Source organism: Canis lupus, chromosome 3, assembly GCF_011100685.1.
Source record: "Canis lupus familiaris isolate Mischka breed German Shepherd chromosome 3, alternate assembly UU_Cfam_GSD_1.0, whole genome shotgun sequence".
Lineage (NCBI taxonomy): Eukaryota > Metazoa > Chordata > Mammalia > Carnivora > Canidae > Canis > Canis lupus.
In genome coordinates, this window is record NC_049224.1 from 28,877,631 (window position 1) to 28,891,912 (window position 14,282).

Genomic DNA, 14,282 nt, shown 5'->3' on the forward strand with positions numbered 1-14,282 from the left:
TCCCAGTCGTTAGTTCTCACCTGCAGTACCACCAATTGATACAGAGGGAGCTGCCACTTAGATGCACCAGGTGCTTTCTGGGTGTCCTCCATGCTCACAAACTGTCATCTCCATCCATTTTTTAAGTATCTTACCAGCAATAGACCTTTTAAAAATTAAGTGTAACAATTGTGTGTTACTTTGAGTTTAAAGTAATGTAATAATGAGAATGTCTACCTCTGTTTTTTCTGTTTAATGTAAGTGGAAACAGTCCAAGAGTTTAGTTGGGAGAAGCTTCAGGCAATAATATCAATTAAAATGAATACAAGGTTTCTGTCATTGAATCCTTGAAATGTTATCATCAGAATGCTCTAAATAGTTTCTTCTTATAATAGGTCAGGTGAGCAAAGCCTTTTAAGTCAGCAAGTGTGCCTCTTTACTCATTATTTCACACAACTATTCTATTTTTCTTCATTTTCACCTGAGCTCTTTGATGTTGTTGAATACTCTTCTATAGTTTTCACGAATCATTCAGTAAAGGAAGTCATTCTTTGTGTTATATTTTTATACAAAGGAATAAAACAATTCCTAACATATGTCATATGGTAGATGTTTATAAGCAACCAAGATAGTAAAAGTGATTAGACTTCAGAACCCACTTAATACACTTTTAAAAATAATTTGATAATTAAGACACCATTTAATGTATACAGAGTATCCTGATTTTTACTTAATTACTTTGTGAATTTAATATATTGATAAGTTCTAGAATATCCTAATTTGTATTCTTTTTTTTATTGCTTAAAATCCAGCATTTTTTACCTAAAAAATTAGTTTAAGAAATGTCAAGTAGCTGATAAATGAATTGTCTGAAGTTGGAAAATGTTAGCCAAAGGTTAAAACAGTAGAACAGTATTAACATTTCTTTGAGCTGATATAATGAGTTAATGAGTTGACCTTTTGTTGGCCTATGTAGAATAAAGAAATAAATATAATAAATTTCATAGTATGGCCTTAACATAGAAATAAAATATGAATGTATACCATTGCCATAGTCCTAGCCATAGGCTTTTCTTTACTTCTCTTAGGCAGACTTTTATGACCATAATGTTTTATTCATTTTGTTGGCATTTTATTGAATACCCTCAAGATAGAGAGTTCTTTCCCATGTAGTAATACCACCTAGTGTCCTTTATCAATTGATTATAGCAGAGTTCCAGAGTATGATATATCTTAATTAGTATTCCTTTTTTTTTTTTTTTTTTTTAAAGATTTTATTTATTTATTCATGATAGTCACAGAGAGAGAGAGAGAGAGAGAGAGAGGCAGAGCGAGAAGCAGGCTCCATGCACTGGGAGCCCAACGTGGGATTCGATCCCGGGTCTCCAGGATCACGCCCTGGGCCAAAGGCAGGCGCCAAACCGCTGCGCCACCCAGGGATCCCTTAATTAGTATTCCAAAAACATCTTAAGAATACAACAAAGAACAAATACTATATTTTAATGTTTTTGTGAAATGAGGAAAGTAAGACATTTGTTTTATTTAATAAGCACATATGCATCTCCTAAGGAGTCTAGCAGCTTTCTTATTTGTCACCAGTCGGTTTTCTTTTTGTCCATAATATGCAATGACTTTTATTTGGATTTTCCTCTGCCTTTAGCATGAAATTGTATTCCTTGCAAGAGTATTAGGAATAATGTGCCATTCCATTTTTCTCAAAGAAACCAAGTAAATAAGAGATTTTTAAAATATTACACACACACACACACACACACACACACCCTTAGGCTTTCTGCCTATATTCACTGACTTTATGTTAGCAACTGACAAGTTTGAATTCAACTAATATTTTGCTAGTTATACAATCACATCAAAGTCAATGGCAGCCTGTATGATTTCTTTTTGCATTATTAATGGTGTGGTTTAGTAGAGCCCATGTTTTTCAGCCATTTCTGTGTAACCCTTTATATGTATAGTTCTGATCCAGAAGTAGTATCCAAATACAGATGCCTAATTGAGTAAACTTTCCCAATGTAGTAGGCTTCAAATAATATAAATCCCTTATATGAATAATTTTATGCTGATCACTTTAGTCTTGAAGCATTCATATAATAAAACATACTGTTGATCATGAGCTGTCCTCCAGAGTTAGTGTGGCACTAAGCTCATAGTTAAGTACCTTAAGACTGAAGATGGTACCAAACTCTGTCGAAGAGCCTGATCAACAAGGCATCTTGAGAACTGTCACTTTGTCAAATGAAATACAAGAATACATGATGTAGAGAGATCTAAATCATGAATGCCATCATGTCTTGGAGATGACAGCATTTGCTACCTATGTGTCAGCCGTAAATGAGACTGAACCCCAATATATCTGTGGCACAAAAGAAAGCATTACGGAGTCACTAAAGTATATGACTGAGCAGCATGACTGACAGAGCTGTGAACTGATATGGTATAGCTTCCAGAGAAATGTAAGAAAAATATCGTTGTAGTTGTTTGCTCTACAATAAAGCCTGTTGGCTAAAGATTTAGGTAGCAAGTCTTCTGGTACTTGTGTAGCATCCAGTTACAGTTTAGATTTATAAACAAATGAAATTCAAATTGGTATCAGCAAACCAACATACATACCACTAGCAAACGAATAACAATTTAAAATCAGCATCAAACAATTATCCTCTTATTTTCTTTTTAAGATTTTATTTATTTATTCATGAAAGACACACAGAGAGAGAGGCAGAGACACAGGCAAAGGGAGAAATAGGCTCCATGCAAGGAGCCCAACGTAGGACTCAATCCCGGATCTCCAGGATCACACCCTGGGCTGCAGGTGGCGCTAAACCGCTGCCCCAATTTTCCTCTTATAATGCCTGGTCTTCATTGAACCTGTGAGACATAAATATACTTCTTAATGTATTGAGCTTATTGAATTATTCTTTTTCCCATCTGTACCATCATTTCCGTCATGGTTAATATTAAATGGCAACCTTACTTATCAATAAGCCTTTTGATAATTATAGTCTACTAGAGTGTCCTTACTAAAACATAACTATGTCTTATTAAGATATATACAGAATAAAGGTAAATATAAAGCTGCTGTTCAGTGTGACTGCAGTTATAATGAAGACTTTGAGCAAAGTGGAAATTAAAAGTGGATGATTTTCTGTGTAAAGATACAATTTATACTTAAATATTTACACTAAATGTGTATATATTTAAGATCCCTCATTATTCTAATGTATAGACAAACTTTGGAATAAGCAGAATAAAATGTTGTTGTCTTAAGTTTTATCATTGTCAACTGAAAAGCACCAGTATTGATAGTTATTTCCCATTCTTGGTTAGATGATAGATGAAGTTTCAGAAATTCCAAACCTGTAAGATACCATTATTGTTTTTTTCATGATAACTTAATCTGCTACTAAATTTTCTTCTAATAATTCTTTAAATAATGCAATTAGACTTATTGTTTTAGTTCCTAAAATGCCAGTGGTCTTGGTTAATTTCTGAATACAGATTAATTTCTTCCTTTAGCTGTGCATTAATTTGCATTTTTAAAATTTTTGGATTTTTAAAAAATTTTTATTTATTTATGATAGTCACAGAGAGAGAGAGAATGAGAGGCAGAGACACAGTCAGAGGGAGAAGCAGGTTCCATGCACCGGGAGCCCGATGTGGGATACGATCCCGGGTCTCCAGGATCGCGCCCTGGGCCAAAGGCAGGCGCCAAACCGCTGTGCCACCCGGGGAACCCAAATTTTTGGATTTTTATTTCTAGTTGAAATTTGAGACATTGTCTAAAATTTATATCTAGAATATATACTCCATAGTTTTAAGTACATAATCACTTAAAAACACCCAGATATAGTTCTATTTTATAGTTGTTCCAAGCAGGAATGCATGTATTTCCTTCTCGCCTTCAGTACCTATAAAGACAATAGCGTAAAACATGAAATGATGTATTTCTGAAACAGAAGCATGTGCTGAATTAAGTTATTGAAAAGACAGCCTTTGAACAGAATAATGAAATTAATTTATAATTTGCTTTAATAGTCTTATTTTGAAATTGTTCTTATAAGCCATCATTAAATTTGACTTTTAACCAAACTGCGAACATTACATAAGTTTTCAGGGTTTAGTTTGACTCTTTTTCACATCCTCCATGTTTTCATGTCTAAATTATCTTATTTCCTAGAATCTCTTGAGCCTGAGGGATCCATCACTGTTTCAATGGGTATTGACTTTTGTGATTCCACTCAGACTGCCAGTTTCCAGTTGTGGTAAGTTCAATTGTTCTTCTGTATTTTATCCCTTAAGGGATAGCAGATCAGAAGCTAGGCTTTCAACAGCTTTTTTCTTTGAGACACAAAACATTTAAACAAACGTACTTTTGGGGGGCAATGTTTAGACTGCAGTGGAATGGCTGTACAAATTGTTTACTGTATATGTATTTTTAGTATTTGTTACACAGCTAGCCACTAGTCAGACATCTTGCAATTCACAGTTTATTAGTTAAAATAAGTTACTGCTAAATGATTTTGTTTTTTACTTATTAACTCTATAGTTTTAGAAAATCCAGGAGAATTTAAGAGAATTTAAAATTTTTAATAATATTGAATAGCCCAAAGAAGATATCTTTTTTTTTTTTTTTAAGATTTTATTTAATTTATTCATGAGACACAGAGAGAGAGAGAGAGGCAGAGACACAGGCAGAGGGAGAAGCAGGCTCCATGCAGGGAGCCCAATGTGGGACTTGATCCCGGGTCTCCAGGATCACACCCTGGGCCGAAGGCAGCACTAAACCGCTGAGCCACCCGGGCTGCCCGAGAAGATATCTTTTGAAGTATCTTCCATGTTATCTTGAGCCTCTTAAATAGAGAATTATTGATTCTGTCAATACTGAAAGCCCATACGTTTTTCCCTTTTTACTTTATTTTTCCCCCTTTTTACTTTAATTCACAAGCTGCTTCTTATAAAACTTGAAAGAGACATATATGCAAAGGTTTCATGGCTGAATACTATTCAAAAAAGCTTTTCTAATTGGATTGTATTACTGTTACTATTTTCATGTAATATTTTCTACATTTCTGATGAAGTCCAGAAATTATTAGTGAATTAATACAAAGCTATATTCATCCATCTTTAATAATTATCTTTGAACTCTTATATTTTTCTGACCTAAGATATGATTTGTTACTTTGATTTGAGTTGCTTTGTTTTTATTGTAACAAGAATTAAAACATTTTATTTATCTAAATTTTAGCTAGCTTACCAACAGCATTTGTTACAATAAAAATCACTGAGTTTAGGAAATAGACATTTTTAAGTAAGTTTATGGTTTAAATATAGTGAACTTTTCTTTTGCATGTACCTTTTCAGTTTACTAGTAATTGAGGCCTAATATTATACCATTTATTGCTGAGAACCTGCAGTGATGAATATAAGCAATGTAGCATAACACATTGATTTTATGCAGATCATCACCTTTATGTTTTGGGAGGTCTGCTATATTAGTAATATATAAAAACTGATTACTTTTTCCAACATTGCCTAGTAATTGTTTATTATTTTTCTATTAGACAAACAACACAGATCAATATTACTGAGCACAAGACTATGAGTAACATCACTCTAAATAGATTTGCCTCTAACACCAGAGGTATATTCATTTTAATGAGTTCAACAATGTGAACCCAATGACAAAGCTCATGCACCAAGTAAGAGCAAAATTAAGAACTAAGAAAATTATTTTTTATCAATTTATATAAAGAACCTGCTATATTTTTATATGAGATGGGGGTTCTTAAATATATTTTCATTATAGGGATTTCCTCTGTAGTCCATTGGACAAGATTTGCATTTTATCTTTGATAATTAATTATGTTCTTTTAGGGATAAGTATGTAGATAGTGTTTGATTTTTTTCGTCCTACATTGGGAAGTATATATGAACGATTTTTTCTCAATTTCTTTTAAACTAGTTTTAGGAAAATGATGAATATATGTTACGTAGAAAATAGCCTTAGCTATCATAAGCACTCATTAGTATGTTTTCCTGTTGTGAATGTGTAAATTATCTTAGGTTTTATTAAACTCATAAGCACATTAGATCAAAATTATTTTTTTATATGTTCCAAAAAGAACACTTTGTCTTGCATCAAATGTAATTGATCCTGAAGCAGTGTAATCACAATTACTCACTTTCTTAATTGGCCTGCCCAAAATCAGAAAATGGAAACCGATCGACAGTGTTTAAATCAATAGCTTTATAGTAGTGTTAGAGGGGGTATGGAGATAGCAGTAATGGGTAGATCAATTGGTGTTAGATGCCAATCACTGACTGTGCCTTTTGCATAGTAAATAGCACTTTTTGCTTAGTGATGTGTTGTATTAGTCTTGGTAGTTCAATAAAGAGGGGGGAAAAAGCAAGAATAGCTGATATTGAATTTTTTCCTTGAAATACATTATAGAAATCGATAGGTAAAATTATGGGTAATAAGAACATATTTGGCAAGAAGCCTTCAGAAATGCTGAGAACATGGATTATAAGCATTTCAGGTACACTTACACTTATTAAAAGAAAAGAAACGAATAAAATGATTCTACCTTAGTCTCTAGGTTAATTCTGTATCATTATAGTTATACATATATATAGATAGAACTATTATATGTAGTTATGTAAGTACTTGATAAGTGTTAATGTCTCTTCTTTTGCTTTGCATTTTAAATGGTCATCAAATTAAGTCCTTGATTAAATTTATTGAGATTTAAAGTGTATATGATATACATAAATGTATATCTCTATCTCTCTAAAAGTAGATGCAGTGCATAAACAGGTCTCATGCTTATGATCAGCAGATATTAATGTGGTAACTAGTATGAAGAATAATATGTCTTGGCTCAAGTAAGAGGGCTGAGCACTAGCAACCACCCTTCTTTTTTGCCCCAAATTTATTAAAAAGACAGAAACACATTCATTCTTTAAAAGAGAATGAGTACTAAAAACAAAATGAAAGGATGTCATTAGTTCACCAGAAATTGTGAAGAATTGTTGGCAGTTAGAAAGTAAATGGTAGCATATAAACAATAACAGAGAAAATTATAACCACAGAGCAAGTCTAGCAGAATATCATGTGGAAAATAAACAAGTGAAAAGTTAGAGTACGACAGTCATGAGAAACTGGAGAACTACTTCCAACTTCTAGTTCCCCAACCTTACCCTAGCAGCAGGCAACATTTACATTTAGTCAGAGACCTAAAAATTACACTGTAAGGAAAATGAACTACTTTCCTGGAAGGACTTACGGTGTGGATATGGGGGCCTAAGATAACAGCAGGGTTTGAGTTTGTAGGAAGGAGACCAGGATAATCAGATATGAGATGAAATGCAGCTCTATCCAAAAGAGTAATATTCTCAAGATCTCTACCACTAAGCAAAGTCAGTCTTTAACTTGTTGGGGGAGATGAGACCTTTGCCTCTCTGCCTCCCAACTTCATGTCCACATAACCAGTCACATTTCACCCATAAGGAAACATAAGTCAGCCCACCAGGGGAGAGGAAACCCACTGTGTATTGAGCAATTGCAGTATACTAGGCATTGTCCTAAACACTTGTGTTAATTTATTTAATTCTCAGAACAATCCCATAAGTTTTATTATCCCCCATTTTTAGGGGTGAACACACTGAGGCATAGAAAGAGTAAGAAACTTGTCTAAAATATAACTAATATGTAGCAGAACCCTTGTGTATGTTAATTAAGCCAGTCTTTCATTATGAATATAAATGCTCAGCTTACAAGAACCAGACTTTTGAGGGGAAGCATCATTTTGAAAGAGAAGGCTCATGGTGACTACAAAGATTCAGCCATGAAGGGATTAGATAATTTGAGAAGGAGAAGAGATAGCTTTATTTTATTTTATTTTATTTTATTTATTTTATTTTATTTTATTTTATTTTATTTTATTTATTTATTTTATTTTATTTTATTTTATTTATTTTATTTTATTTTATTTTATTTTATTTATTTTATTTTATTTTATTTTATTTTATTTTGAAGAGATAGCTTTAAAACCTAAAACTATCTGATTCAGGAGAACACTGTATCTGTAAAGCAAGAACATATTTCCCTCTTTGAAACAGAAGCAATTAGAAATTTTTAAATGTATTCTTGGAAATTTAAAAACATAGTGCCACAAGAGATTCAGTAGATGTATAATAGCACACAGCTGAGTACTGATTTAGTGTTCTGGAAGAGCAAATCACTGAAATCAACTGGAATAGAGAGCAAAAAGAGATGGGAACTATGCAAGTAAGGGTAAAAGAATCAGTTTATCTAATAAATCTAGAAGGAAAGAGAAGAAACATTGAGGGAAGAAATAAACTATAGATGAAAAATTTTCCCAAGTAAAAGAAATACACAAGCCTTCAGATTAAAAGGACTCATCAAAGGTCAGGCAGAATGAATGTGAATAACAATCAGAAAGACCATGCCTGGTGGAATTTTTTTTTTTTTAAGATTTTATTTATTTATTCGTGAGAGACACAGAGAGAGAGGCAGAGACACAGGCAGAGGGAGAAGCAGGCTCCATGCAGGGAGCCCGATGCGGTACTCGATCCCGGGTCTCCAGGACCACGCCCTGGGCCAAAGGCAGGTGGTAAACCACTGAGCTACCCGGGCTGCCCGAATCTGACTCTTGATTTCAGCTCAGATCATGATCTCACGGTCTAGAGATCGAATCCTGTGTTGGGCTCTGCACTCAGCATGGAATCTGCTTGGGATTCTCTGTCACCCTCTCCCTCTGCCAGTCAATCAATAAAATCTTTAACAAAAAAGAATGACAGAAAAATTGAGGATAACAAAATGAAATATATAAGTATGTGTGTATATGTTTATTATCAGAAAGATAATAGAAAATGGGGCAATACTAATACTAGAAAAATTTTAAAAGCACTTCATACTAAGAAAATGTTCTACTCATTGCATTCCTCCACAACAATATAAGTTACAAACTTTTCAGTAACATAGCTTTATAATACATAAAGCAAAAAGTAATGAAATTCTAGGAGAAATTGACAAAGCCATTTGTTAACAAATCAAAGAGGAAGAGAGATATTTAGATAAGCATTCAGGTAAATATAGATATACACATAACATTATAAAAATTTAGTAATTCAGTTTCTGACTTGATCTAAGATATGAGTATTTGCAAAGAATTTCTTTTTTCCTGAATACAAAAAATACACATTTTTTTAAAAAGCAAAGAATTTTCCAAAAAAAATTAGAAAATCTTTAGGCTAATAGGATTAGAGAAAAAAAAAGATACAAGAAAGATTAGAAAAGAGGAAGGTGGTAAAAAAAAAAAAAAACGAGGTCTTCTGAATTACAAAATAATATTATATGTAATTCTATACTAATAAATTGGAATAGATGAAATGGTTTCCTAGAAAAAATGTTAAGAATAAAATTGATTAAATTGTATCAGAACTGGGATACCTGGGTTGCTCAGTGGTTGAGCATCTGCCTTCAGCCCGGGGTGTGATCCTGGGATCCAGGATCGAGTCCCACATCCGGCTCCTTGCAGGGAGCCTGCTTCTCTATCTGCCTGTGTGTGTGTGTGTGTGTGTGTGTGTGTGTGTGTGTCTCATGAATAAATAAATAAAATTTTTTTAAAAAGGTGTATCAGAACTTTAGGAAAGAAATCATCTCTATATTATTTAAACTTTTCTATATCAAAGAAAAATAAGGAAAATATCCATGTCATTCTACAAAGCTCAACATCACCCTGATTTATTTTTAATTTTCATTTATTATTTATTTATTTGAGAGAGCTAGCACAAGCGAGTAGGGAGGGGCAAAGGAAGAGGGGGAAGCAGACTCCTTACTGAGAAAGGAACCCCAATGGGGCCTTAATCCCAGAACCCTTAGATCATGACCTGAGCCAAGGGCAGACACTTAACTGACTGAGCCACCCAGGCGCCCCCACCCTGATTTTAAAGCCGGAAAGGATAGCACATGAGTGTACATACCACTTGGCATTATAAATTCATGTAATTTCTGGGCTTTACAAGTTACCTATTACCACATGAAGTAGCAGAAGCATTCTCTTCTAAGAAAAGCAAAGGAAGGTTACCATTTTCAACACTATTTCACATTATATGAAAGTTCTAGCCAATATAGAAAGACAAGTAAAAACAAAGGTAGAAATCCTAAAAAGGAAGAGAGTAAATTATCATTTTTATCTAGTATAATTATCACCTAGAAAGTCTTAGAATCAACAGAAAATCTATTTAATGAGTTTAGAAAGGTGGTACAAATCATTAAATGGAAATCATGAACATTTCTATATAACAAGAGTGACCAATTTAAAAACATTATGTATAAAATTATTCTATTTATAAGACTAGCAAAAGGAATAAATGAACAAGAAATACCTATGTAGGAATTAAAAAAAAATGCCTGAAACTTTCCTGAAGGTCATAAAAAGAAGATATAAGTAAAATAATACATATACTATGTTCCTAAGTGGGAGACAGTACTTTTCTTCAAATTAATCTTCAACTTTTAGTGTGATTGTAGGCAAATTCCAGTAGGGCTTTTCAGGGAACTTGACAAATATTTAAAATTCAACTAGAAAAGAAAATGTCATAAATCATAAAAAATTTTAAAAGTATTTCAATGTAATATACACAAATGCTTTCATACTCTGGGGGCAGAAGTCTTAGGCAAGATACAATACTCAAATGTAAAGAGAAAAATGATCAAGTTTGACTATTAAAATTTTTAAACTTCTCTACAAAGAAGAAAAAGTAGATACCATAACAGATAAGAAATGGTGAGAAAGTATTGCAGTATATGTAGCCGACAAAAATTTAATAACCAGAGAGTGACTGAGAGAGTTACTTACATAACTCTCAGTTACTCGATGGAATTCAATAGAAAAGTGGAGAAAGGCTAAGAATAGGCAGTTTACAAGAAAAGAAATGTAAATAGTCGGTAAACATAAGATGTTCAACATCGCTAGTAGCAGAGAAAGCAAAATTAAAACATTTTACCAGTCAGATTGGCAAAATTTTTAAGTAAGCTTAGTATCTGACATTGACAAGATAGAGACATGTATTGTGGTATACTGTTTATGGGACTTTAATTGACCCCACCTTTTTTAGGGCAGTTTGGCCCTATCAAAGTGCTAAATGTTTGTTCTCTTCTGTAAACAGTTTCTTCTTCAGGGTATCAGAGCTAGGGAAATACTGGTGCTTGTGCAGAAGAAAATAGATCTAGCTAAGGGTATTAAGTAAGCATTGTTTATGGTAGCAATGATTGCAAATGAGAATCAAGAGGGGAATGCTGAAATAAATTATGACACAACCCTATTCTCTGTGTAGATTTTGAGTATCTACTATGCATTAAGCACTATATTGGCTATGTTTTTTCATTTAATCATTAAAAGTCACCTGTAAGGTAAATGCCATTTATCTTAACTTCATAGATAAGGAAACTTGAGTTTCACTATGGTCAGACTCCTTGCCCTTTTCTCTTACTTAGAAATTTTACCAATTTGTATCCTATGAGTCTGTAAAATGAAATTATATGTAGTACAAGTATGTGCATTACAGTTAAATATAACAGGTAGAATCTTATATTACATTAAACTATTATGCCATTTGGGGGTACCTGGGTGGCTCAGTGGGTGAGTTCCTGCCTTCTGCTTGGGGATGATCTCCTGGGATTGAGTCCCATGTGGGGCTCCCTGCATGGAGCCTGCTTCTCCCTCTGCCTATGTCAGTGCCCCTCTCTCTGTGTCTCTCATGAATAAATAAAATATTTTTTTAAAATACAAAAATAATAAACTATTAGGCCATTTGATCACATGTAATGAGGCTACTTAGAGCTGCATAATATTAGTACTTTATTGATCTCTTAATTCCAATAGATGCACATCTGTCATTACTCATTTTCACCATTCCCTATACATGTCAAGATATCTATATTTAGCCCCACATTCAACCAGAGGGAGATGAGAAGAAAAAGAGGTGGGGGAAAAAGAGAAGGAAACCCAACAAGGGGAGAGAAGTGAACAACAAAAAAGGACAAAATGGCAGAAAAGGAGGCACATAAAAAACTGTGGAGGACATGCTAGAACACTAATATAAATGAAAGTAAAATTTCCCTGAATTAAAGAGGGAAAATTCCACCTGACTTGATTCTAAGTCAAACCTTGCTTAGAAGCTGACACTGGCAGGACGGTGGCTCAGTGATAGAACGTCTGCCTTTGGCCCAGGGCGTGATCCTGGAGTCCCAGGAGCAGGTCCCACTTCGGGCTCCCTGCATGGAGCTTGCTTCTCCCTCTGCCTATGTCTCTGCCTCTCTCTCGGAGTCTCTCATGAATAAATAAAATCTTTATTTAAAAAAAAAAGCTGACACTGGCTTATGAAGTAGGTTATATGCTTGTTATATTAGATTTTGCATTCAGTTGTGTGTAGCAAAAACCCAACTCTAGTGGCTTTACCAAATGGGGTTTATTATTCTGCTAGTACAAGAGCAGAGGTCAGCAGTTAAGAGCTGCTGGAGTAGCTCTACAATGGCTTCAGGGCTTTCCAGCATTTGTTATTTTGTGGAGTTTTTTTCCATGTGCTAATTACATTAGCAAGTGCCTGCCATCCTCCTGGTCACAATATGGCTGCTCTACTTTCAGGTTTCTATCTACATTCCAAGCAAAAAAGGGAAAAAGAAAAAAAATGAAGTGATCTGGAGAGAAGAGCCATGTAGGAAAAGCCAAACTCTCCTAGAAATGCCTGGCAGGCTTCCGTGTATGCTTCATTGGTTGTAACTGGGTTACTTGATCACTCCTAAAGAGAGACTGAGAGATACGATGCTCCATTTGGGCACATTGTCTACCTGAACAAAGTCAGGATTAGGTCAGTAAAGAAGAAAAAAAAAGTATTTGAGTAAGCATCGAGTAGTATCTGCCACAACAGTGCCCCAATTTTATTTACATTTGCTTCATAAGACCTATTTTGGATGAACTTCTATCTTTGGTTTTTCAAAGATAATTATGTTAACCATTTTACCAACTACAGAAAATAAAATATCATTAGCCAAAAGCAACAAAAACAAAACATACCCAGTCAAGTTGAGTCATATATATGTCGCAAATTGCTAGTGGGGATATTTCAGGATCACATTTTCCCCCCAAACTTAAACTTGCTCTTTACTCACCTACATTTTCATGTATGCTTTTCCTTCTTTCCCTGATCTCCCACCCTTCTCCCTGGGAGTCAGAGCTATACAGCTACCTTTTTTTGTTTGTTTGAAGGTTTTAATTATTTATTTGGAAGAGAGATCCAGAGGTCACAAGCAGGGTTGGAGAGGGAAGGGGGAGAGGGAAATACAGACTCCCCGCTGAGCAGAGAGCCTAACACAAGGCTTGACCCCAGGATCCTGGAATCTGGACCTGAGCTGAAGGCAGACACTGACTGAGGCCCCCCCAAGCACCCCTGTACAGCTACCTTTAATCCAGGGCACAAATGATACCTCAGGACTGTTGGGAAGGACAGTTTGGAAGGAATCATTTAAGCCGTAATTAAAAAGAAAATAAAGTAACAATAATGTAATAAATATAATTTAACCCAATGGTCTCCTGATTTAATTGTATTCCTAATTTTTTTTAATAATATTTTTTTATTTATTTATGACAGTCACACAGAGAGAGAGAGAGAGGCAGAGACACAGGCAGAGGGAGAAGCAGGCTCCATGCACCGGGAGCCTGACGTGGGATTCGATCCCGGGTCTCCAGGATCGCGCCCTGGGCCAAAGGCAGGCGCCAAACCGCTGCGCCACCCAGGGATCCCTGTATTCCTAATTTAATTGTATTCTTCTATTAGTAAAATACTTCTACTGTGCACCTCCTTACATGTATAAATATATTTATACATATAAATTTATATGTATGTCATATAGTTCATATATAATATATTCTTATATATTATACATAAATTATATATACACATGTGTATGTATATTTGTGTGTGTGTCTGTATATAGACATGCACATTTACCATTTACTCCATCATCTTTTACATATTTCTTCTAATGTGACTTAGCCTTCCACTATATCAGGTATAGTCTCATCCTTCAAGTGTCCTACCCTCAATACTTCTTGCGGTCATAACCACTCCTCCTGTGCTGCTTTGGGAAGAGCCAGGAGGATGCTGACTGGTTCACCTTGTTCTCGTGCTATTAATCCCAACCTCATCTAGCTCCTCTGAGGCCTTGTTCCATCAGGTATTCCTTAGTTTTTTCCTCT

General features: G+C 34.5%; 1 protein-coding gene across 1 annotated transcript in view; it reads left to right on the forward strand.

Moving 5' to 3' along the window:
• Positions 1-14,282, forward strand: part of AP3B1 (adaptor related protein complex 3 subunit beta 1) — a 266,465-nt gene that overhangs the window by 229,747 nt on the left and 22,436 nt on the right. The window contains 1 exon segment of the mRNA NM_001002974.2: positions 4,175-4,259. Within this exon segment, the coding sequence (NP_001002974.1) occupies positions 4,175-4,259 (85 nt within the window).